This window comes from Otolemur garnettii, unplaced genomic scaffold (assembly GCF_000181295.1).
Source record: "Otolemur garnettii isolate 467f Iridium unplaced genomic scaffold, OtoGar3 scaffold00005, whole genome shotgun sequence".
NCBI lineage: Eukaryota > Metazoa > Chordata > Mammalia > Primates > Galagidae > Otolemur > Otolemur garnettii.
Window position 1 is genome coordinate 42,981,094 of NW_003852400.1, and position 26,449 is coordinate 43,007,542.

General features: G+C 36.6%; 1 protein-coding gene across 1 annotated transcript in view; it reads left to right on the plus strand.

The window, feature by feature from the left end:
* Window positions 1–26,449, plus strand: part of ARL15 (ADP ribosylation factor like GTPase 15) — a 424,189-nt gene that overhangs the window by 194,021 nt on the left and 203,719 nt on the right. The window contains exon 4 of the mRNA XM_003782778.3: window positions 15,889–16,097. Coding sequence (XP_003782826.1) covers window positions 15,889–16,097 — 209 coding nt within the window. The remainder of the gene's footprint in view (window positions 1–15,888; window positions 16,098–26,449) is intronic.

A 26,449-nucleotide genomic window follows, 5' to 3' on the forward strand; every position in this document is an offset into this window, starting at 1 on the left:
ACCCACCACAACACCCGGCTATTTTGGGGTTGTACTTGTCATTGTTGTTTGGCAGGCTCGGGCTGAATTCAAACCCACCAGTTCTAGTGTATGTGGCTGGTGCCTTAGCTGCTTGAGCTACAGGTGCTGAGCCTACATTAAATATTTCTAAGTAGTCCTTAGTAGGACAAGGAAAAAAAAAAGCACTTGCCTACATATGGCAGCCTGAGCCATATGAGCCATTAAAACAATGGCCCTGAGTTTTGGTCATCTTTCCCTTTGTAACAAAAGACAGGGAAATGTTGTAAAGCATCATAATAGCTTTATATGAATACCATATATCAGCAGCCTTGTAGATACAGCAACGTGCACACACACGCACACAAATCAGTTTGTGATCGTGATCAATTTGGGTTTTTTTGTCTTACGACATATGTAAGAGAGTGTCATCTGCATGTTATCTTGCTGTACTGAAAGGACGCGAACATGATAAACTTCTTTTTTGGTGTTGGACAGGGAAAGAAATCTGGATGGCAATGAAAGAAGTAATTAGAGAGTAGAAAGTTCTAGAGGTTGAGGGTGATACAGGATGTGGAAGAAAGTTACTAGAAAAGACGAAAGGGTCCATCCCAAATACAAATTTGGTTGATTTTTATGACATTGATTATCTTGGGAATTTCAGAGAAGCTTTTCTTCTTTGCCTGTTTTATTCAGTGTCTGATAGACTTTTACTGCCAGACCTTAAAACTCAAGTTTGTTCAGTAGCTTAGTAAGTCATAGAATAAAATGGTGGCCAAATAATAATAGCAACAATAACTACAAAAAGATCATATGAACATTTAGCATATTCTAAAACTATGCCAAAAAGTTATTTCATGTAATCCTTACAATGAGGTACCTAAATATTATTGTATTTTTTTCCCTTTTACTGAGAGGAATACTGAGGTTTGGAATAATGGAGCTGATTATCCAGGGTCAGCTGGATAATCAGATGACATGTAGCAGAGTCCAGCTTTGGACCCAGTGAGTCTGACTTCATAGTCCATGCTGCTGTCATTCTCTCAAGGCTGAATCCAACGCCAATGCATTGTCTTGCTTTCGTGGAACATTGTGTGTTGAGTACTGAAAAAACTGGAACTGTTGGAAAATTTTGGAACATACCTGATTTCTAAACTTAGAGCTGCCTGTATTGATGACTTGTAAATAAAGCACATTGATTTGTCTAACCACATAATTCAAATTACATTTTAGCTTATGTATGTTATTAAATAAGACATTGGTGTTACTTTTCTAAAGTCTAGATTGTTCCTTTGCCATTCTCTATGTTATACTGAAGCCTCCATATAATCCTGGCCTAGCCTGCTTAATCTACAGAGTGACAACAACCAGAACACCAGGAAGGTTCATGCAGCAGACTGAACTCCTGCTTTGGGAGCTGTGATAAGCAGTTCTACAAGAATGAAAGAGAGTGTTAAATAGATGAAGAAGTCAGCATGGGTGGAATCGAATAAAGTTTTATTACATGAGTCAGTTACATAGCAGTAAATTGTTTTGATATTGATTAATCACAGAAGGAAAATTGCACTTAAAGTGAGAGACAAGTTTATTCTACTTTTGGGCATCAAGGCGTACAGCCTGTGGCTCTAAGACTTTGTAAAGAGTGGGACATCAGATGCTTTAGACTTCTTCTATGGGCTATGCATTTGTCTTAATAGAATCTCATACATCAGTCAGTGTTGTCACAGAGTTGGTAAGTTAAAGTTTCTGGTAAAAAAAGAAATCCTGGTAGGGTAAAAATGGCAAGGTTGGCTAGAATGCAATAACATTTCCACAGTATTAAAAGATCTTATTCCACCCTGGGTATGTAGCAAATATATTTTACTTGAACCAGAAAATCCCCATCTTGGCTTTTCTCAATTTGTTGCTTTGGTCAATAGCACTTTTAACAAAATTGTTCCCATACCAGCTTTTCTAGCCTGGCCACCAAATTTTCCAGAATACCACAAAGTACTTTGCTTTTTGTCTCATGCCAGTATCTCAGGAATTTGCTGCATAGTAAACATTTGAAACTATGCAAACTGTGATCACCGTGGGGTTTGTGGGTCTTCTAGCGAGTCAACCCCTTTGCTTTTGCAGGAGTACAGAGGGAAACATTTTCCCAGAACTATTCCCACAGCTTTTCTTTCTGTCCTTTCCGTTTCTTTTGGCTACTAATTCTGTTGGACATTAGGACCATGTTAAAGGATCACAAGTAGGATAGAATCAAAAAAGACCTCAAATGCACATTTTCTAGTGTACTGCTGAACACGTTATGTTGTTTCAATATACTAAGACACCTTTCCACATACTAAAACAGGACTCCGAGAAAGTCCAAGTGATGAATAGAGTGAAGCTTTATTGTATATGTGTTTAAGAAATTCTTTTTTTTTTTTTTTTTTTTTGAGACAGAGCCTCAAGCTGTCCCCCTGGGTAGAGTGCTGTGGCATCGCAGCTCACAGCAACCTCCAACTCCTGAGGCTCAAGCGAGTCTCCTGCCTCAGCCTCCCAAGTAGCTGGGACAACAGGCACCCACCAGAACGCCCAGCTATTTTTCAGTTGCAGCCGTCCTTGTTGTTTTTGGAGGGCCCAAGCTGGATTCGAACCTGCCACCTTAGGTATATGTGGCTGGCACCTTAGCCACTTGAGTTACAGGCACCGAGCCTAAGAAATTCTTAATATCAGGTGGCAAGTGAAAGATCTCTTGCAGAATTTGAATCATATGCTTATAACTGTATACAAACAAGCTACTATCAGCCAAAAAGGTTATTTTTATATCATGGAATGATTTTCTGGGTAAATTCCATTAATACATTATACATTTGAGGAATCAGAATAAATATTTTATGAAAGATTAGGGGTTTTTTGTTTGTTTCTAGACAGAGTCTCACTTTGTCACCCTTGGTAAAATGCTGTGGCCTTGGCATCATAGCTCGCAGCAACCTCAAACTCATGGGCTCAAGCAGTTCTCTTACTTCAGCCTCCCAAGTAGCTGGAACTACAAGCACCCACCATAACACCCACCTATTTTTAGACAGGGAGGTCTTGCTCTGCCTCAGGCTGGTCTGGAACTTGTGAGCTCAGGCGATCTGCCCACCTGGGCCTCCCAGAGTGCTAGGATTATAGGCATTAGCCACTGCCTCCAGCCAAGAGATTAATTTGTTGAAAAATATTGAGTTTCCATTATTTGAAACACTTTGTGTTAGATATGTTCACAGTATGGAGATGAGCCAGACACATAAATGCACAAAATGCTCATATGGCTCATTTGGTCTAATCAGAAAGATGAAATATACACTTAGATGACAATGCCACAGGGTAGAAAATATTATGAGGGGCAACCAAGGGAAACCGACTAAAAATTTCTTACAAATTATTTCCAATGGAAGATCAGGTAAGGTTTAGTGTAGAGTAGGTGACAGTCAATCTGGCCCTTGATGGGCATGTAGTGGTTTGAAATGTCCAAGAGCTAAGGGGAGAATTGATATGCTAGAACTCCAGGCAGAAGAGTTAACAAAGCCAAATGCACTGGGCTGAAAAACCTGAGTCTAGTCCAGGAGAGCAAGAAGTTGCGTTTGTGGAGTATACAAGGAGATCAGTAGAGAAATGTGGTAGAAGTGGCAAAGTGGACCCAGATTACAGAGAACTTCAATTGCTAAATCAAGTAGTTTGGGAACTACAATTTATAGGCATTTAATATTTTTGAACAGAGTGGTGATATAATTCGAGCTAGTTTTTTGGACAGGTGTCTCAGTTCATTTTGTACCGCTAGTACAGACTGAGTAATTTACAAACAATAGGGGTTTATTTGGTTTATGATTCCAAAGGCTAGGAAGTCCAAGATTGAGAGGCTTCATCTGCTGAGGATAGTCTTGCCACATCATAACATGGCAGAAGGTGTCGCACAGTGATAGAGCATGACCTAATCACCTCTTAAAGAGTTGTTCAGGGGAAATCCAAACTATAGTGATAAATAAAAGTAATTCAGCTAGATCTGTGCAAAGATCAATTAGAAGGCTATCCTGGTGATCCAGATGTCAGGTGAGGAGGATGTGAATCAGTGAGAACATAGATTTGGGGCAGATGTCAGAATGCAGGCATAGTCTTCAAGTATATTAGGACTAGCTAGTGGACGTAGTGATTAAATTGTGTTTTGAGTAACACAGGCATCCAGAATATGTGTTGAGGGAGGATAAAGTGAGAAGAGGGCATTAGTGTATCAGCTTGTATAGTGTTTAGGACATGGTTTTATAAAAGGTAGGCTGAGGGCCACCTGGCTCAGAATCTCATGGGGGTGGGGGTGGGGGAATGCTATTTAAAGTTCAGGTTCCTGGGGTGCATGTGTTTATAGTGTCTCTCTAGGCATTAAAATTTGTGACTGCTGGATTAGAATTCCAACATAATGAGACGAAGGAAATTAATAGAATTTCTGTATGGACCTCTGAATTTTGGGATTCCTCTCCCGACTCCAGCTCTTCTATCTTTAGACATGAGACAGAGTGAGAGTAAAGATAGTTTAAGATTTTTATTCCTGCTGTAAAGTAACGCTAAATTGCTGTCTAAATTTTAGTAAATCTTAAATATCTCTTCTACATATTAATGAGTACTGACAGTTCTGAAAACCTCTGTGGCATCTCAGGCCCCTTTACTCTTTTAAAAACTACTGAGACCCTCAAAGGCTTTTTATTTATGTGGCTTACATGTATTAATATTTGCTCTTTTAAAAATTAAAGCTGATATATTTAAAAATACTTATCAGTTTCTCTAAAAGTAACACTATTAAACCCATTTGTATGTTAACATAAATAATGTGTTTGTATGAAAATTAACATTTTGAAAGCAAGAAAAGTGAGAGGATTGGCAAATCTCTTTAATCTGTTTTAAGAAGAGGACTGGATTCTCACATCTGCTTTCACAGTTAATCTGTTGCTATATGTTGTTTATGCTGAAATATGTGAATAAAATCCAGTCTCACATAGGTATGTAGTTCAAAAAGGGAGGCATATTTTAATAGCCTTTTTAGTTGACTACAGATGCTCTCCTTTGATACTATACCAAAATTCTTTAACAAGTGGTAGTTACTTAAACATTCATTCCAATGTAGAGCCTGAAAACCCTATCAATGAACTTTTCATACTTAGTCAGTTAACATGCACTGATCTGCATTGTATTTTGTATATATTTAAAAAAATCTATACATGATTTCATAACATTGCAATGGTCATTTGTAAAATATCCACTGAGTAGTGTAGATCTTCCAAATGTTGACACATTACATTATAAATATCTGTCTCCTGTTAATATTACCACCATTCTCATCATTGAAAAGCTGTCAAGGTTACAGTGGTAAAGGTAAGTTTTCCAGAATTCTAGGTTTGGCTTGTAAAATTTTGTCATTGACCATAAATACTATTTGTTTTTTTGAAATGCCAGGATTAATATCTGCTTTTGGGAAACTGTCCATCACACACTGAGGTCTGAATAATCATAGTTGTCAGTTGAAATTTCAAGGAAAAATGGAGTTTCATGAGGTGGGGAGATAGTACAGCATACAACTCAAACTAGTTACACAAGTACTTATCCTGAGAACAACTGTCTACTTCGGTATATAGGGAAAATGTTTTTTGTGTATTTCCCATTTAGTCACATAGAGTATTTTTTTAAGTGTATTTAAGAGTCCATGTAATAAAACTAATAACTTTTAAGAATTTCCCTTAAAACAGACCTTTTTTTGTTTCCTTTGCAAGTGTTTCAAGAATATAGTTACTTCTAGTTGATTGCCAGTACCTCTCTGAATGCTAAGTCATCGGCAGTTTTACTCACCATCGGTTTTGCACCATAAGTGAAAATAGCAAATAGTGTAGTGTAATTATGAGCATAGTTTTGGCTCCTGAGCCTCCTGGAAACGGTCTCAAAGACTACATTTTGAGAACTGCTACTTAATGTTAGCAGACTTATTGGCTGTTTTCTGCCAAGGATATAGGTGTTACATAAACCAAATCTTTCACGTAACAATGATTGTATTTTCTGTGCATTCTGCTGTCTGAGCCAGTCAAATGGCCTGAACTGAAACGTAGTTATTTGGGGGGTAGCTGAGGGAGACCATGTTTGTATCCCATGTAACCCCACTTCCTTGGGATCAGACTGCCTTCTAGCAGCCTATATCTTGGGTCCCTTGTCTAGGGGCTTCCCGCCTTGCCTGGGTACCTTGTGCAGGCTGGAATGCTGGGAAATTAGTGCGTGCCCCTCTTCAGCAGCCCTCAGCCAACCCCTGATGCGGGTCAGAGGGGAGACAGGTAAATAAGACTTGACTCTTCACCCCTAAAGTCTTTTCTGCCCTGAACCCCAGAGTTCTGGCAGGATTAAAGTCTGGTTTCCCGCTGTGGTCTCTGGCTTAGTCACCCTCCTTTTGTGTTATTCCCATCTCCTGTCCTAGTCTGCCACTGTGATTCCTGCAGTTACCTCTCAAACTGTTTGCCCTCAGGGAATCCAGTGGAAGACAGAAGCTATTTGCATGGTTCCTTTGACTGTCTTTCAGCTTTTGGGAAAGGGAAGAATTTTCTTTTTTTTCCCCCTTCCTTACAACATTTTTTAATGATAGATTGTCGATAAATATAGAAATACTTTATTAAGCTAATCTTTTTCAGGCTATGCAGTTAGCCATATGTCCAGGAGTGTGTAGGGTGTGTGTTAGTTCATTTTTAAGGTCTGTGAATTCTGGCGGGTTGGCAGTTGGGCCTGGAGGAAGCTTGGGTGTAGGTAAGTGATATTGTCCTCCATAAGCATTAACAGGCAATTAGTAGTTGTCAGGACCCTTAAGTAAGACCAGACCACCCCAGATAGTATTCCTCAGGCTCTCTAATAATTCTCTATGAACTGCTGGATGTAGCCTGACTTAGAAAGCCATCCATATTGTCCTCACACTAGCCATTTACTTGTCATTAATTCACATTTTTGTATTTCATGCTCATTTTCTTCACCATCCTCTAAAACTGTCTAACCTTGTTTCCTGCAAGCACCCCTACATACTTTTGCTGGATACCTTTACTTTTCCTTCTACCCAATATCAGTCTTAAGCATGCATGCTTGTTCACGTAGCGTATTCCATCCATTCTTATGTCACTGGAGCTCTCATGTTCTCTGGGAAGCATCATCATTTAGTCGAAAAGAATACTGGTCTTTGGAATCAGTCCAAAGTTTGAATCCCGAATCTGCCAGTTACTAGCTAGACTTAGAGCAAAATGCTTATTCTCTCTCTCTCTCTTTTTTTTTTTTTTTTTGATGAGACAGAGTCTCACTATGTTGCCCTCAGTAGAGGGCTGTGGCGTCACAGCTCTCACAGCACCCTCACACTCTTTGGCTTAAGTGATTCTCTTTGCCTCAGCCTCCCAAATAGCTGGGACTACAGGCACCTGCCACAACGCCTGGATATTTTTTGTTGCAGTTGTCAGCTACCCTGGGCCTGTTTCGAACCCTCCAGCCTTGGTGTATGTGGCTGGCGCAGTAACCACTGTGCTACAGGCATGGAGCCAATGCTTATTCTCTTGTTATTGTCCAGCCAGTTTCATCTGCCTGCTGCCCAAGAAGAAGCCAATACTCTGAGACAGCAGGGTTTACAGCAGAGAAAGTTTATTCTGCGTAGCACTAAGTGAGAAGACAGGAGGAATTTCTTTTGTTTTGAGACAGTCTCACTTTGTCACCCCAGGTAGAGTGCTGTGGCATTCATAGTTCACGGCAACCTCAAACTCTTGGGCTTGAGCAATCCTTTTGCCTCAGCCTCCCAAGTGGCTGGGACTATAGGTGCCCACCATAGTGCCTGGCTAGTTTTAGAGACAGGGTCTGCCTCTTGCTCAGGCTGGTCTAGACTCCTGAGCTCAGGCAATCCACCTGCCTTGGCCTCCCAGCGTGCTAGGATTATAGGCATTATCTACCACGCTCAGCTAACAGGAGTCATTTCTCCAATTTGCCTCCCTGAGAATGGGGGAGATGGAGTTTTTAAAAGTCATTTTGGTGGGCAGAAGGTAAGGCATCAGGGTCTGCTCGTCGGGTGGTTTTGGGGTGGAATCGTCAGTCCTTTGGTATGCACTGTCTGGGTGTCAGCCCAGAGTTCCTTCAGTGGAGGGTCCGAGACCAGTTGAGTCAATTTCTTTGTCTGGGTGAGTCAGTCGCTGGAATGAAGGACCTGTAAGATATCTCTAACAATAACCCCTAGGTTCTGAACAGGTAGTGTTCTACACAGAAAGTTAAGGATCTTTATAACTGACAACTATGTGTGACTCCAAGATAAAGAAGCAGATGAAGGAATAGTGATTATTATCAAACAGATGGGAGGATGGAGATCATTATTATTTTAGCTAAGCCTGCTCCTTCGCAGACTTTTGTTGCGCTTACCTTACTCTAGTTCTTCCCTTGCACCTCTTCATCAATTTGTGAGGACACTTTCACTCCCTGTCCCAATTTCTTCATCCTTTAAATGAGGATGATGAAGCTTAAAGGGTTCAATGAGATGATATGTATGGAGTCTTACAAGGTTAAGCGTGTAACGTGGTGCGCAGGTGCAGTAGGAGTCGGCGATGACTATTTGCAGTCATCCTTTGTTTCCTACGTGCATTTTCACAGCAGATCTTCCTTGAGTCTGGGAACTTTGATTTCCTCCAGCTCAACAGTTATCCACTGGGCAGTAGAGGTTTTTCTCCAGCCACACAGAACCAACTTTTGTTTTTCATAAAGACTTGTCAGTTCCCATTTTTCTAACAATTCTTTCCTCATCTAAGGTGTTTTTTGACTCTTTGGAAAGCAAAATAAAACTATATAACTCCCTTTAGAGAGCTTTACATTTTTATTCTTGGACCTGTTTTTATCCTCCATTTAGGGAGGGATTGATTTACTTTCTTATATTTTGGCTTTTGTGTGTGTGTGGGCAGGGAAATCCATGATAAAGTTTAAGTTTTGGTATGTACATCATAGTTCTTCCTGAAGTCTTAGTATTACAGTTTCTTTAAACAAATTGAATGTTTAGAAGATGAAAAAAAAAAAACAATGAAAAGAACCACCATTCACAAAGAACTGAAGTCCCATAGAAAGGAGGAGGGAAAAAAGCTTAAAATTGTTATTCTTCTCCCTTCTCCTTTCCATTTCCCTTTCTCTTAAAACAGTGGTTCTTAACCTTCCTAATGCCATGGGCCTTTAATACAGTTCCTGTGGGTCATGACCCACAGGTTGAGAACCGCTGCTTAAAATATTATGTATTATAATCATTAAAGTGAACTTGTTCTAAGGCCACACCCTTCACTAAGATTTGAAGACTCATTTCCCATTCCAGTTCTTTAAAATTGGCTTAGCTTGGTGCCCATACTTCAGTTGTTAGGGTGCCGGCCACATGCATCAGGCCTGGTGGGTTCAAACTCAGCCAGGGCCTGTTAAACAACAATGACAATAAAAACAATAGCCAGGCGTTGTGGCAGGCGCTTGTAGTCCCAGCTACTTGGGAGGCTGAGGCAAGAGAATTGCTTAAGCTCAAGAGTCTGAGGTTGCTGTGAGCTGTGACACGACAACACTGTACCAAGGGTGACATAGTGAGACTCTCAAAAAAAAAAAAAATACATAAAATAGGCTCTGTATATGGGCCAATCCCACTGAGTTTTCTAGAGGGCAATTATTCTTACTCCCTTTTAATATCTTCAGACTATGCTAAGAGGACAGAAAGAGGAGACAAACTGAACTTCTCATCCCGACTCTTTCTGCTCCCGCAGGGTGGTTACTCAGCCCTTTGGCAATTGGTCTCTGGGAAACCATCTTTGGATAAAGGTGACTATGTCCCTTCCTATACCAGCAAGGCTCTGTGTTCTTCCTTTCAGAGATAGGATTTGATTCCTGTAAATGATCCTGTTTTAGTGGTTTCTAACAGTCTGTCATGTCAGCAGTCAGATACGGAAATATCTATAGAGCAGCATTGTCCAATGTGGCACTTTAACATTTCATTGAAATAACTCCAATAAACATTTCCTCAGTTGTCCCAGCTATATTTCAAGTGCTTAATAGCCATGTATGGCTAATGGCAACTATACTGGGCAGCACTAAATGTAGAGCATTTCATCATGCAGAAACTTTAATGGGACTGGTCTAGAGATCTGATTTACTATAGGGATAACTTTGAGTAACTTTTTATTATTGTCCCTTGAATATCTGTATTTTTAAACTCCAGTTCCATCTCTCAAAGAATGACTTTTGTAAGGAACTTTTTCATAGCATTTTAATTTAACATGAAGCAATTTGCCATCTTTTTGGTGGCAAATTCTCCCAAAATTTGCTCAAATAGGCTCAGCGCTCATAGCACAGTGGTTATGGCACCAGCACATAAACCAAAGCTGGTGGGTTCAAACCCAGTCTGGGCCAGCTAAACAACAATGACAACTGCAACAAAAAAAATAGCCGGGCATTGTGGTGGGTGCCTGTAGTCCCAGGTATTTGGGAGGCTGAGGCAAAAGAATAGCTTAAGCCCAAGAGTTTGAGGTTGCTGTGAGCTGTGATGCCACGGTACTCTACCCAGGGTGACATAGTGAGACTCTGTCTCAAAAAAAAAAAAAAAAAAATTGCTCAAATAATGGGTATTTGCTGTGCTCACATAATGAGCACACCTATCACCTTATAAGATAGGTGTTTAGTTCTGCTGTGTTGTGGTGTCCTCATGGACCCAGACTCTGTTTTCCTATTCTGACATCATTGTACAGGTGTGGGTATATCTCTTTTGAGATTGCTAGAAGGCTAATGCTGTTCAAAGCATCACCTTTTCATCCGAGGAAATCCAGAAGTGAGAAGTTGCTCTCTTTGGGGAGTCTCTTTTTATTGAGGAGCAAAATCTTTTCTAGAGGCTCTCTGCATACCTTTCTTAGTTCCCACTTGACCAGAACTGAATCTTATGCCCACACTGCTATAGGAGAGGCTGAGAAAATGAGTACCTGATGTTAGTTTTTGTTTTGTTTTGTTTAGTTGAGACAGTCTCACTCTGTTGCCCAGGCTAGAGGGCCAGGGCATCAGTCTAGCTCAGAGCAACCTCAAACTCCTGGGCTCAAGCAATCCTCCTGCCTCAGCCTACCAAGTGGTAGGATTACAGGTGTGAGCCACTGTACCTGGTCGAGTACCTGACATTGTCAACATCTGTAACTGCAGGCTGGCTTTGCTGTGAGAGTATAAAGACTGACATTTTCTAATGTTTCGTTTACTGTTGTGTGCCCAGAACCTAGAGTGGTGCCCAATCCTCAGTAAATATTTGTTACGTGAGTGAAATGATAAACAATGCAAGAATGTTGTGAACATCCATAGTGTGTTACAGAAATGAACTTACACAATAAGGCCTTGTTATTCTCCTGTCTTTCCCTTTACTCTTACTTGGTACCTTGAACTAGACCTCCTTGGCTCTCAGAGTGAGCTACTAAATTCCCAAGGGTTTCTTACAGCTTTTGGTAAGGCAGTATAAGACCTTGGGTAATAAGGACATTTGGTAACTCCCTCCACCTAAGCCCTATGCTGTCTTTGAAGGTGCAAATTATAGACCAAGTTTAATCATTTTATATAACAGTGTAATTTAAGAGACACAGAGCAGGGGATATCTGTCCTTAGAGTAAAAGTGGCCTCACACTGCTGGTAGATATCACTTCCTTGTTCGTTGCTGCTTTGGGATTTGGTTTGTGGGAATGTCAGCATCAAACAGGTGTCCCTAATCTTCCCAATTATAATAACTCCTCAAAGCACCTGGCAGCTGGGTTGATGACACAGCCATTTCTCATTTCAATCTGGTGACTAAAGAGCACTAACTTGGTCTAAATAACTGTAGTCTAAACTAGTGTCCACTAACCTGCCCTCTCATTGCTGGTTTCCTTCTCAGTCTGCATAGGATGGTGCTGACCACGTGCAGGAGGCTAAAGAGGAATTGAGGATTCCAAGCTCAGTGTTTATGATGAAAGTCAGAAATTTTAAGATTGTAGCAGGAGATTAAAGAGTCTTTTTGCTATTTATATTATTCATATATTATGTCATAAGGGACATATTCAAAAGTTATGATATTTCTCTTTGCATTTGTTTCACCCACTAATATTGTCACTGTACGCCTTATTTTATCTCAGTATTTTCAAGTACTTTATGTAGTCAGTCCTAAATGTGGCAAATGAAAATACAGTGTGTTTCTAGTGGACAAATTCCATTAAAACATGCACCAAATTCTTCTCTTTCTGCTCGACTTCCTGGATGCTGTCTAATGTGTGAGTGCATTTGTTCCCTCTGATACAGTTGCAGGCCTCATTGTAATTATTATTACCTCACAGGATTTGAGAGTTTGGACTAAGAGGAATAATGGCTTTCAAAATATCTCTTTAATTTCTAGCTCAGAGACTTGTATGGAACAGGCGCTTAATAAATATTCATTGACTTAATTGGTTGTAAATTGTTCTTGGAAATATTCCATTCATAATTAATGGAATAGTTAGTTAGGTAGTATCTATTGTTCCAATAGGGTTCCATGTTTTTCTTCCTAGCTCATGTAATAATAGAATTCTTTATTTAGCCTTATTGCCTCTCTTATCAATGATACCTCCTTCTATTTCAATCACAGTAGACCAGTGGTTCTCAGTCTTCCTAGTGCTGCGGCCCTTTAATATGGTTCCTGTGGGTCGTTACCCACAGGCTGAGAACCACTGCACTAGACCTAAATGTATTTTTAGTGTGTAACCTTGGGAAAATTACATAATCTTTTTTTGTTTTTGTTTCCTTATTGATAAAGGAGAATGATGAAAATTCTTACCTCATCAGACTGTAATGGATAAATTAATACATGTAAAACACAGCAACCACCATTTGTGTCAAAACTACACTAGTTGGTCAGTTGCAACTGTGGGTTGACTATGGATACAAAATCAATGAAAGCATTCTGTGATCATTAATTGGCTGAATGGAATTTATAATAAACCATGCTGTATACCTGTATATTTTTATCATGTGAAAATTGTGTACTATTCATCCTTTATGTTAGTAAAATTTATAACAAGTGGGTGTACAGATAGATATGCACACGATGTTTTTATTGTTTTTAACATTTACCCCGGTAACACTGCCTCCTCTTTTGTCCCTCAAGCTCATGGATGGTTCTCTAGCATATGGATAGTGTCTGGATGTAACTTGTAGCAGATGCTGTTGGTATCCTACCCAGATCTCCTTTACTGGGCCAGTGCATCCATCTCCCAGCTGCTGCGGGTATTGGCTGCTAATGACTCACACCTGTACCCTTCTCCAGAGGACTGCCCTTGGCTGACAGTAATTGCCCCAACCAAACATGTTTGAGAGATTGTGAAATCAGACCCCAATACCCTCCTGTTCTCCAAGGGTGGCTCATAGCCAGTGACTATACAGGGGTGCCATAGCTCAGCCCCCTTGCCTCTGGACTAGATAACTTCTGTGATTCAATCCATACTCTAGAATTCCCCATGGCATCAAGCTGGGGCTAAGATTTCTGAAACATTATCTTTTTCTAGCTTCTTCCTCCCTTCTAGCTTGCTTATTTCAGTCCTGGTTTCTCCTGACAGTATCCCATCTATAATCAGGTGCACAACAAATGCCACTTCAGGCTCTGCTTGTAGGGAACCTAACATAAGAGGTTGCTAATCTCAGTATCCCTGTTTCCTTAGTTCCACCATCATTTATACAACCGATTCCCTATATTAAATAATCTCTGGCTTAAATTTCTTTTTTTATTTTTGTTTTGTTTTCTTGATTGGACCCTATCTAATATGCATCCCTCCTGCTCATATCCCATATCTTTACATACTGGATGTTACTCAACATCAAATGTCTTTGATCCTGTTACGTACCTTTTAGTATAGTGAAATGGTGAATATCTTAGATTTTAGGATCTGAAGATTAGCTTTAAAGCCCGAGTCAATTATACTACCTTCCTTGGATTATTGTAAGAATTATACAAGCTATTCTTTGTAAAACACTTAGCACTGAACCTAGAACATAGGAAATGCTTCATCCATGGTAGCTATTTGATTACTGATGTAATTCTTTTAAGAGATTTGCCCCACTTTGGGTGAAATGCCTTATGTCTTGCTCCCGGAGCACCTAATGAGTACCTCTATGACAGCACTTTGTGACGCTGTCAAAGGAGTTTTCTTTTGAGTTTTCTTTGAGTTTTCTTTTCCATTATATTTCTCTTAGAAAATATAACTTTCTCAGTGGTGAGTTGATTTTCTGGGAAAGTCCTGATATGTAGCATTTGCTGATTTCAATAGTGAAGGTACTCCCACCTTGGCTGGGTTTTTTTTTGGCTGGGGCCAGGTTTGAACCTGTCACCTCCTGTATATGGGGCAGCACCCTACTCCTTGAGCCACAGGTGCCTCCCACCTTGGCTGACTTTTAAGCCACCAGCATGTCACTGAATACAGAGTTGGGAAGACATGCACACAGGTGGCTCTTGCAGCCACTATGCACCAACTTCAGTCCCCACTGTTTCCATCCCTCACTCTCGCCACTGTATGTTGAACATAGAGCTTCATGTTCAATAAGAGACTAAAATACAGTTATTGACTGGTTAGGAACTGATTGTGTGCACTAAATTGTTGAAATTCCTCAGCATCTAATTTTTGTTATATAACCAAGATTACCCCTTCTCCTCCACACAAATTGCCCCATCCTACTTACGAGTCAAAGAAATAAAACTAGTTATCATGATATAATGGGAAAGACCTGTGCCTTCCTTGGTTGTCTGTTAACTCAGATGCAGATCTTAATTTTGTGATTTACTGGACACTTGACTTAGGGTTCACTCATTTTATCTCTCTCTGCCTCAGTTTCTTCAGAGAGTTGGACTGAATAATCTCTAAAGTTTGTTCTAGTTTCAAAACTTTTAAACCTTAATTATTATATAATTTCATTTCCTCATTCTATCATTTTCCTTGTTCCTATATTGAAGTTTGAGTTATATATTGTGCTAGATACTGGAAATACAAAGAGAAATAAGATATGCCTGGCCAATGAGAATCTCCATATGGTTTTTTGAACATCTCACATCATTGAGACCATAAGTGTGTGCTCATTGCCTTGTATTTTTCTCCATGGGATATGAACTCAGATAGATTTATACAAATATAACAAAGGTCATTTTGGTTCACAAAATTTAACACTTTGAATTATTGTGTTCATAACTCTAGATGAAATTAAACAAAGTTGTCATGATCAGCAAGCAGTTCTAATAAAAAATATTACCAAACTAAAAAACAAAAATACTAATGTTTTTTTTCTTTCTTTTTTTTTTTTTTTTTTTGCAGTTTTTTGCAGTTTTTTGCAGTTTTTTGTCCAGGGCTGGGTTTGAACTCGCCACCCTCGGCATATGGGGCCAGCGTCCTACTCTTTGAGCCACAGGCACTGCCCAAAAAAATACTAATGTTAATCATACAGAAAGAAGCTTTGGTTGACTTCTTGGTCATCCTACTCTTTGAGTTAAATTTTAAATTCAGACTCAGGGAGGGTATAGTTCTTTTAGGACTAATAAGCAAAATCTAAAAATATTCTTTTAAGTTTATGATGTATTTATCCTGGTTCTCTCTCACACATTTTGATGTGAAAGTCTTGAAAAATGACTCTTAAACTTCTGTGTTCTCTTTCAAAGCCATGTCTACCTATTGGCCAATGTCATCTTTGTTGCAATTCACTGTGATCTGTGTTTTTTCTAAATTCCTGCTCTATTTCCACGCCACAGAATTTAGTACTTGGTTTTCAAAAGATATATTGGTTTCCAGTAGGAATTACTGTTGGGAACATTCTTTACTTACTAAAAGCTATTTTTAAAAGGAAATTTGTTTTGTTTTGTTTTGTTTTTGACAGGGGCTGATAATATCCGGAAATACTGGAGCCGCTATTACCAAGGATCTCAAGGGGTAATATTTGTATTAGACAGCGCCTCTTCAGAAGATGATTTAGAAACTTCTAGAAATGAACTGCACTCAGCTCTTCAGCACCCACAATTATGCACTTTACCCTTTTTAATATTGGCCAATCACCAAGACAAGCCAGCTGCCCGCTCTGTACAAGAGGTATGTCTCATTAATGTAACACTCTTTGCCTACCTCGTTTGTTGGACTTTTGCTGCCATATTGGAATATGGAAAGATACATGTAATTAGGGATATGCTGGTTATGCTATTTTCAAAATGAAACCTTCATTTTCTTAGCAGAAAATCTATATCAATCTGATAGCACCTGTTTACATACCTAATCCTTCTTGAGTTGCACAGATTGGTGTTTTAGCTGATTTGCAGAAGTTAAAGGATGTTTCAAGCTTTTTTTTTTTTGTCTATTTATTTTGAAGGGCTAAAGATCTTGTTAGTTAACATCTTTTTTTTGACCTGACTTAAGTCATTCTCCTCTAGCTTTTCAAGGAATGCATTAAGTATATTTATTATATTATTGTGTATCACTTGCCCTCAAATGCCATGTTTCTGTCTCTCTGAAATGCTTACTGTCGACTAGAAGCAATAGGTCATATTCTATTATGTAGACTAAAAATTAATATTTTATCTTGCAAGTTTCATGCCACCAAATACGTTTTAATGTGGACCTGTGGTTTATCTGCCTTACTTAATTTCATTTCTTAGCTTATATCTCTCCTATAAAAATATGACACTAATTCTAGGCAAATAATTAGCGTCTCGTCCAGCAGAGCTTCTGACTCATGGTACTAAAGTAATAAGATATGTAAATAGTTTTCAAAACTTAAATTATGGTGAATTACAACTTAAGTAAAGTGAAATCAAAGCTCATGATGTATTCCTTTATACTTGTAACTTTCTAGATGTATTTTCCCTTGTCCTTCAGAAAACTGTGTGCTTCCTCAAGTGACTTTGGAATAAGATGATTAATAGGAGTAATATTGCCCTTTAGTCCAAAATGTAGATGAGCCAAGAACATAACATGTTCTAACGCCAAGCCTCCCTTACACTTAGTCTGTGACCCATGGCAAATAGCTTTGTTCCTGTGCTTGGCTTCTCACCTGTAAAATAAGAATAATGTAATTTATTATATTAAGTGAGTGGGATTAATTTGAATAATTTATTTTGATATTTGAAGTACTAAGTGAAAGAGTAACCACATAGTTTTGATTTAAATTTTAGAAAAATGGTAGAAAGAAAGATATATTCTTTAAGAGAACTCACGTCTGCCTTTAGTTATCTTCATTCAGCATTAGGTATTTAGCACCATTTTTCTTTACAGATTTTGGAAAATGCCTTATAGATGATATTACGTAATTGAAGTAAAAAAGAACAATAAAATCTATTTAGAAAGTCATTCATGTTCAGATCATTAGCAGTGTAATTGTGGTGCCTTCTTGGTTGTTCTTAAGCCCTTAGCTAAACTTTTAACTTCTCAGTGTCGGTTTTTCTGTCTGTAGAATGGATATAATAGTATATAATGATGAGTAGTTATGGATATTAAATTAGTTTATGATTACAAGGTCTTTTGCTGAAGGTGCGTTGTTCTGATATTCATTGTGGAAATGTAGTAATATATAGGATATGTGTGTGTTATAGGATACACATAGATAATTTAATATGTATATATGAATTAATATATACATATTAATATAACATGATAAAGTACCATTAAAATTTCAAATTACTTTATTCAAATTATATGCAATATCTGAAAAGATTTTTCTTTTACTTTTAAATTTAAGAAACTTTATAAAAAAAAAGAAACTTTATGTTTTCTTTCCTTAGACATCATATAATTGAAACTAATGTATTTTTTTAAACCTAATATATGACTCATGGTAACCTTCCATAGGAATTAAAGACTGTCACACTGAATAAAAGAAGCTTTTAGGAATTAATTGCTTCTGAGTATTCTTTGTGTGTGCCGGCTGGCTCTGTCTCTTAGGTAAAGGGTAAACATCTTCTCAACCTTTTTGTGACACATTTTTTAGTAAAACAGATGACTGGAAATGTACAGTAGTCTTACATATAGTTCGAAAATGCTTAGTGGATATGACTTTGACTTCTTTTTTTATTTGTATCCGGTTTAAATTAACTTTTCTCAAAAGTTTTGCCTGTAATGGAATTCGCATAGTATTGTTTCCCTGTGACTACGTAAATACACAACATTCAGGCGCATGTTTAACATTTTGGACTACTTCAGTGAGATACATGGGCAAATTCCATTATAGGTCTTAAAGTTTGTGAAAGCCTAATGGATTGGTCGTACTTACTGTGATTTGGCCCCCCACCCTCAAAAAGAGGATCTTTCTGGACTTTTCCCATTTCTTGATGACAAGGAGGTTTCTCTGTATAATGTATTATAATGCCTTGGTTAAATACTCTCAGGAGTGTTTTAAGAATTAAATCAATACCTTATTGTTAGCATAAAAATGAAGCTATGAAACGGAATCTTAAACATTTTATTAAGAGTAACCTCAAAATGGTTGGGAACAGGCACGTGTAGAAGAGGGAGAGGAAGACTGAGTTAGCGAAGTCACACGTTACTTGCAATATATTTAGACGTGGTCATTTATTCTTCCTTTTGTAAACATATCGCAAGCTCTGTGCTCTATTGCCATTAAGCATTCTTATTCATTTGCATCTGCTAATTTGTTTGTTTTATGGAATTTCCAAAGTTAAAAAGATGTTATTTTGCAAAATATTGGGAATTTTAGGCAAAAGTCTGTTCTTTCAGAATCAAGGAAGATGTATTGCATCCAAGTTTACCAATAAGCCCTGAACTTTGATGCTGTTAAGGAAAGACAAGGAGACTTTTATTGGAACTTATTACATTATGTCCTTAATGCAGAAAATGTGCAATTATTTATTCTGTTACCAGAATACAACTTTATGAACTCACTTAATGGTCAATGAGGATATCAGGATATCGTTGACTTTAGAAGCCTGTGAAATCCAAAGGAGAAAGCTGAATTATCAAAGGGATTCCAACAGAGGGTAAAAATCATTAGGAAGTTATACATTTAATCCCCTACTATAAGTGTTCCTGCGTTTGTGTCGAGCAGAGTTAAGAAATAAAGACAGTGGTTTAAATTACTGTATAACCCACAGACAGAGGGCAACATGCCCAGTTATTTTCTAGCCTTTTCAGAAGCAAGTGGAGTCTTGTACATTGCATATTTTTCCTTTCTAATATACCTGGTAATGACCTGTGTTTAACTTAACCAGAATTTTGAGATTTTATGTCTTGAGAACTGATAGAGGAAACATTTTTTTTAACAAATAAGCGTTAAAAAAAGTGACGAATCACTGGGAAAAAGAACACCCTTTACATACTGTCTGAAAGCCAAGCAATTCTCGCAACAGATGTTTGTTGTATTCACTTTGGGGAGGTGTAGTTACCACAGTTTTCCAGAATTTACGCATATCAACTATTTTTCTCTATAGAAAACATGCTAGAAAAATCTATAATTATGTCAAGTGGCTCACTTTATAGAACAGGGAAAATACTGGTGTAATTAAAATAATAAAGTTATAAAATAAGAGAAATCTTAGGGGTAGTTTTTTTTTATTTGTACTGAATTGTAATTGTATCTAATTTGTTTTACAACTCCCATGGGAGAGCATACTTCAGTTCTGAAGTTATTTAATAGATCAGGAAGATTTTATGAGAAGTTAAGTTGATATAGTAGCCAATAAATATAATCTATTTTCCCTCTACACAGTTGCTGATTGTGATTGTTTTACCTTCTGGCTTCTAAAATCTTATTTTTGTTGCATTGGGCATTGCTGTGTCTTATAAATGACACATTTTCTTAACAATGAAAGAAATAGCCCACATTTTGAGCAGTCTCATTTGATATTTATCTATGTTCTTAATCTAAAAGTATTTAACTTTGTCAGAAATAGTAGATCAAAATACAGTGTTAACTATTTGCTGAATATTTTCCATTCAACTAAATCTTAATTAAGAATTATGAAAACTGTGAAACACATTTTTGAAGCAGAATTATAAGGTCGAGTGACTCTGTTGGATTCATGGCTCATTAGTTGTAGCTCAGAAAAATACAGCTTCTAAATTAGGGGGTCCATATTAAAGTTAAAATTTGTGATCTCTCGATTTTCACGCAATTGTGATTTAGTTTGTTGTGATGTGCGTAAAACTTCATGTTTTGAAACGAATAAAATGTAAATGTGAAAAGAATAGAATATAAATGTAAGAAGAGTATTTGTAAGTATTTTTATAATATAAACATTACTAGCTTTTTTAAACGATGTTTTTATTTTTGTTATAAATATTTAGATTTTTTGAACAGTACATTCAGTATTCTGTCATGAGTAGTTTATTTAGTTCTTACTTTTAAGTATGTAGGTATCTTCCAGACAAGGGTACTAGTATATTTTTATGGTATTTAGTTATCATATTTACTTATAATCACGTCTTCCATATAGACGATTATTTATACCTTTTTTTCTTTTTACAGAGGATCAGAAAGGATTTTGACAGATTGAAATTTTCAGACAATGTGTCTCTAAATAATCTACTTTAAATTTTTTAATTTTATATTTATATTGCATGTTTACAGGTCATGTTTTTTGGTGGTTCTATAAAGTAGTGAATATCTTGTCGGATTTAACATGATAAACATTTGATTGAAAAATGAAATGCAGTATTTAAATCATTTGAAATACTTAATTTAATTTCATATTACATTCTACATATAGAGAGAAATGTGTGTGTGTTTGTAAAACAATCATTTGAAAGTGTCATATATTTTAAATCTTAAGAATGCTCCAAGTATCTTGACTGACTTTTTGGCACTATTTTAGAATACTGATTTGACTTCACATGGAGCAGTATCCATACCTATGGTGTGAGCAGTTTGAAAACTCCCTGATGAGATGTATGCTTATTCTAAAATGATATGAGAAATACAAATTTTTGTTCATTCCTTACAGATGTACTCCACACTGTTAGGATTAAATCTGGGGAAATAATTAGAGGGTTTGGAAGTCCATTTTCCACTGAATGATTTGGTTATCTTCTGAAAATGTTTACTAACCTATAAGAAAAGCTGAATTAGTAATCATTCATTAGTTACAAAAATGACATTATCATAAGTGTGCAAAGAACATCTTTTAAGCTCAGAGTAGTATGAAGACAGACAGAATACTGTATTTATTGCATATCCATTATTTTTTTTCTTTTTATATGTACTTTTAAAGAAAGTTAATTTCTATACTTGATTGCCTTGGTTCTACTTGTAGCCATCATGATCTCACCACTTCCCTCTGTATTCCTGTGTTTTCTTTACAAATGGGGCAATATGATGAGAATGTGCCATGTCTACCCAAAACTAGTAAGATTTCCATTAAGAAGTACATTACAGAAGAATGGTTCATTTTATCACGCAGATTATTTACATAGGATAACAAAGTAATACATTTCAAAGTATGAAAGTGCCCGTCCAAAATATAATTTATGTTCTATTATAAAATCCTCTTCCTTTCTAGTGTCTTCCTTTATTCAGTCACATGCATATCTTCAATTTATGTAAAGTTAGAAAATTTTGAAACTTCTTTCAATTCTCATTTTTCTTATCAAGACATTTTCGTTGTCCTATTCTCCCACTTCTGCCTCTGCAGTGCTGCTTAGAGCTTCCTGATAGTTCATATCCCCAAACTCTTTCTCCATATTTCTCAACACAAACCAGAAAGAACAAACTTCCTATCAATTTTTCATGATATATGTTAAAAAAAAAAACAACACCCTAATTCTAGAATCAAATAAAGGTCCACAGATCTTGTATGTTAATGTGATTTACAATCGAATTCCTTTTTTCTCTCATTAATGTTTATCACTATTTCTATTCCTATAAGAAAACCACATAAAAAGTCTTTTTGAACACCCCTGTCTGAGTTATGTGCCCCATTCTGATTTCTCACAGCACTCTGGGCTTATCCAAGTCATAATATTAGAACTTTGCCTATTAACTTTTCTATCTACCCCTGAAGACTGTAAGCTCCTTGAAGTACAGGAATTATGGCTTTTTTAAGTCTCTGTGCTCAGCATACAGTCAGCCCTCTATATCCGTGAGTTGCACATTCATGGACTCAACAAACTACAGGTCGAAAATATTTGGAAAAAAATTTCATCTGTGCTGAACATATACAGACTTTTTCCTGTCATTGTTCCCAGAACAACTTTTACATAGCATTTACTTTGTAATGGGTATTAAAAGTAATCTAGAAATGATTTAAAGTATATAGGAGGATATGCCTAGTTTATATGCAAACCGTATGCAATTGTATATCAGGATCTTGGGCATCCTTGCATTTTAGTATCCCCCGGAGATCCTGGAACCAATTCATCACAGTAGAAGGACAGCGATAGCTGTTTGAAAGAGTGACCACCTTCACATTATACTACACATGCTTTCTTGCTGACTTCATGCCATCAGCTCTGTCCAGATTTCCTTACTGCTCTGTTGTTTGCTTACTCCAACTCCATCTATTTCTATCCCTGAATTTCTATCTTTTCTTCTACACCAGACTTGATTTTTGACTATTGCACAGGAACCGCATCTTCCATGAATCTTCACTACCTCTAATCATGTGAATATGTAGTTTTAAAAAACTTTAATCTGTTAATCATCATATTTATGAATGTTTAATTTTATGTACTTATGTTTGTCCCATGAGGACCTTTAAGCTTTATACAATTCAGAAATAGTTAACTAAGAGAGTTAGTTAAATATTGTTTAATCCCGTGTCAGGTTACAATTTCTTTCCCAAAATCCCTCATAGAGAGTGGCAAAACATCTTGACTGAATAATATTCTTTTCTTAACTGCTTATATTTAGGCATATAGAATAATATTACTTTATTAATTGCCTGTATTTTAACTTCTATTTCATTTCATTTGCTAGAATTGGAAACTTTTTTACTGTTTATATTTTTCACTCAGAGAATTGTATGTAATGAAGCTCTCAACATAATCGAGATGGTTTTAAAGTAATGAACTCCACTTGATAAAAACTAATGTAGCCTTTTAGTTAATAAAATCATTTATTATATTCGTGAAACTTAAAAGGATTTTTAAAAATCCTTTCATTTAACACTTTTATTCACATACTTAAAAATTTTATAATATAGTAAATGCTAACGATTGACATTAGAAACTTATTCTGTCTAAATAATATTTGGCTCCTTTGGTCCTTTTCAAAGCAATATATATTTGAGTGGTTATAATGATAAACTTCACACTTAATATATGGATTTCAAATTTTATATTTTATAAAAATTAGTATTTCATGGCTCCTCATTCAGCAAACACAATGGCTGATTTTGAGGTAAAAGTTTAAGATACCATTTTCTTGGACTTTAGTTGCTTTTATTTATTTCTTATTTGCACAAGAAAAGTAGTCAGCCACTATACATTCCATAGCTTACAAAGTTAATATAACATTTGTTGAGTTAAATTAATTTGAAAATAGACACAAAGTTAATGTCAGCAAGGTGCTTTGAAGATAAAAAGCACAATAAGCGTTAGTTATTATCATTATGATAATTATTATCATTACTATTATTACATAGTGTCTGCTTAAAAATACCCTTGGTTGCTCTAGGAGAGCTGAGACTAATGAGAGGGGTTAATCTGCTGGATTTTATCCAGAACTAAGAATCTGAGACATAGTACACCAAAGGTTTTTTTTTTTTTTCCTTAGTAGGTCAAGAGATATATTTGTTCTTTCTCCTTAAAATAAAAGACAAAGTTTCTATTGATTCTATAATGCAGAAGCATCAGGACTCATTTTGAATAGTTTGAATGTTTTCTTCTATAATCTATAAAAAGATGTCTGAGGAGGAGGAAATGTAGGTCTTCTAAAAAGGTTCTGAATTCATAGGCATTGATTTCTAGTCAAAAACCTTTCTCTCTTAGTTAACTATTTCTGAATTGTATAAAGCTCAAAACTGTGATTTTTATACATTAAAATAGAATAGAGCATAATTATGAGAAGAAAATATGAAAGCTTAATTTTTTATTACAAAAATGAGAAATTATATCATTGGGAAGTTATAAAAATAGCTACATAAGTTAATCCCAATGAGAATATTTTAAAGACGATTCTTTAAATCTTTAGAGAGAAGACGTCAGGTGTAAGCAAAATTCTTTGAAAGATACTGCAAAGATTGGCATCACAAGTCACAGAGATGAAAAAAAAAATTAAAACATCTTAATAGGCAAATGTGTGAAAGTCAAATGTACCCCCAGCCTCATAATCAGTAAGGCATTAGTGACATGTCTGAAGAAGACATTCCCTAATATTATTGCAAATTAAGTAATAAAAGACCTTAAGAAAATGAAAAGAGAAAAGGTGGCTGGAGCCAATGAATTACAATTGACAACCTAAAGGCTGTTGAAGAACCAATTGCTGGAGTGATTGCAAAGCTATTCATAATGTGCCCCAGACAGGGCACACCAGAAAGCTGGAACAATGCCTTCAGTTCAGCAATATTGCTTCAAAAGAATGGAAAGAGGGGAACGGGAAGAGCCACTGACCCTGAGACCAATTTCCAGGCAGCTGCACAAACTATATACTGTAATTAAAGGTTTTGACCAGTAATCACAGCAAAGCCAGACTGGGGGAACCAGCAAGGTTTACAATGAGGCAGACATCCTTAACTTAAAGCATGGAAAAAGCAGGTAAGAAAACCAGTCCATTTCTGGCGGTGACTTTGAAAAGCTCTGCTGTGTTAGCACAAATAGGGCAATCACATATTTTTACCCTTCTTCCTCTAAGAACAAAAACATGTCATGAAAGATACCTGCTTCCATCTTTTGAGATGAATAGAATACTCTGCTACTTAAAGTCAGGCGTTCTCTCCTTGCCATTATTTCTTTCTTTACCTATGAATTGCAGTGCCTTTCATAAAAACAGCAGACTCAATATGTGCAGTGGTACATATGATAGGCTGGGCGAAGCTTACAAGCCGCTACTCTTGTACACATGGGCTCTGCTGGAAAGGATCTAATCCACACTTGAGTAATTTGCCTATAGATTCTCCTTTCTCTTTTGTTTACTGGTATCTACGTCTTTTTTTGTTTGTTTGTTTGTTTGTTTTTTAGTAATATCTCTTTATGTAGAATTTCATACTTGAACCATGACGTACTATTTAAATATTCACATAACTACTTTGAATATTTATATCTTGAGGACATGGTTATCTAGTAGTTTCAAATGAAGCTATGATACAGACTTTTAGTACCAAAAAGATGTTCTACAAAGATCTAGTGAAGGAAAGCAGCATTTTATTTTAAGGTACCACATAATTTTCACCTGACTGGGCCTGTTAGGGTCTTGGATGTGTTTGAAATCACAGTATCCGATAATGAAATGGGAATTGCCATTAGATTTTAGAAATTCTAAAATCTAAATCTGTACGCACACAAATTTTTCATCAAAAAATATTCCTACTGAGTCACAAAGGAGAAGAGTCAAGTAGGGTTTCATTTTGTTTTATTTAGGCTTATAATTTAACATGTTTAGGTGTCTGGATGGAGTTGTCCCAAGAACAGTGTACAGAGATTGAACTTGTTCATGCCATACCTGAAACTTATAAGATTAATGGGGTTTAAAAGAATGCTAATTAAAGATGTTTAGATGGCAAGTGGCTGCACAAAGTAACTGGAATCACTTTTATAAATGAGAAACCACCTGAGCCTTATGAGAAGATGGTTCTATGTATGAACTGTAAAATAATTTGGAGAGTGCGTAGAAAAATATAATTTTAACATGTAGACTTTGTAATGTATTATTTATTTTTAGACTGTGGTTGTGAGTAATTATTTGTGAAGCCAAAATAAGGGCTTCACAAAGGGGCCAAAATGGAAAATCTGGGTAACTTGTGTACAGTTTAGACAGGGAGAACAAAGAAATAATGAAAATAAGAGCTTGGCAGGGAAAGCCTTAGAGAACAGCTGGTTGAAGAATTACAGTTGTTAACTGTGCTATATAAAAGAAAAGTTCTCTCATCATGCTTTAGCATATTTCGTTGAAGGGAAGATTGAATAATCATTAGCGGGATCCTGAAAAATAGACCAAAAAAGATCTTGCGATAAAGGTACGATTTCTATATACTAATAGTATTGTTATTACTGTTGTTGTTGTTATTGGAAAGCAAATTATTGTATCCAGACATATGCCCTGATTTTCCAAAACATAAAAACACACAAATTCTTTTTTTTTTTAACTGCCTACATATCTTTGTTTATTTATTTTATTTCAGATTAATATGAGGGGACAAATGTTTAGGTTCCATTGTTTTCAATTCTAAGATAAAGTTCAAGTTGTAGTTGGGGCCCTTCACCCAGGGGGCGTTCTGAACACCTCACATTGGGCACATTAGGCAGCACACAAATTCTTAAGAAAGAACACCTTTTCAAATTATATG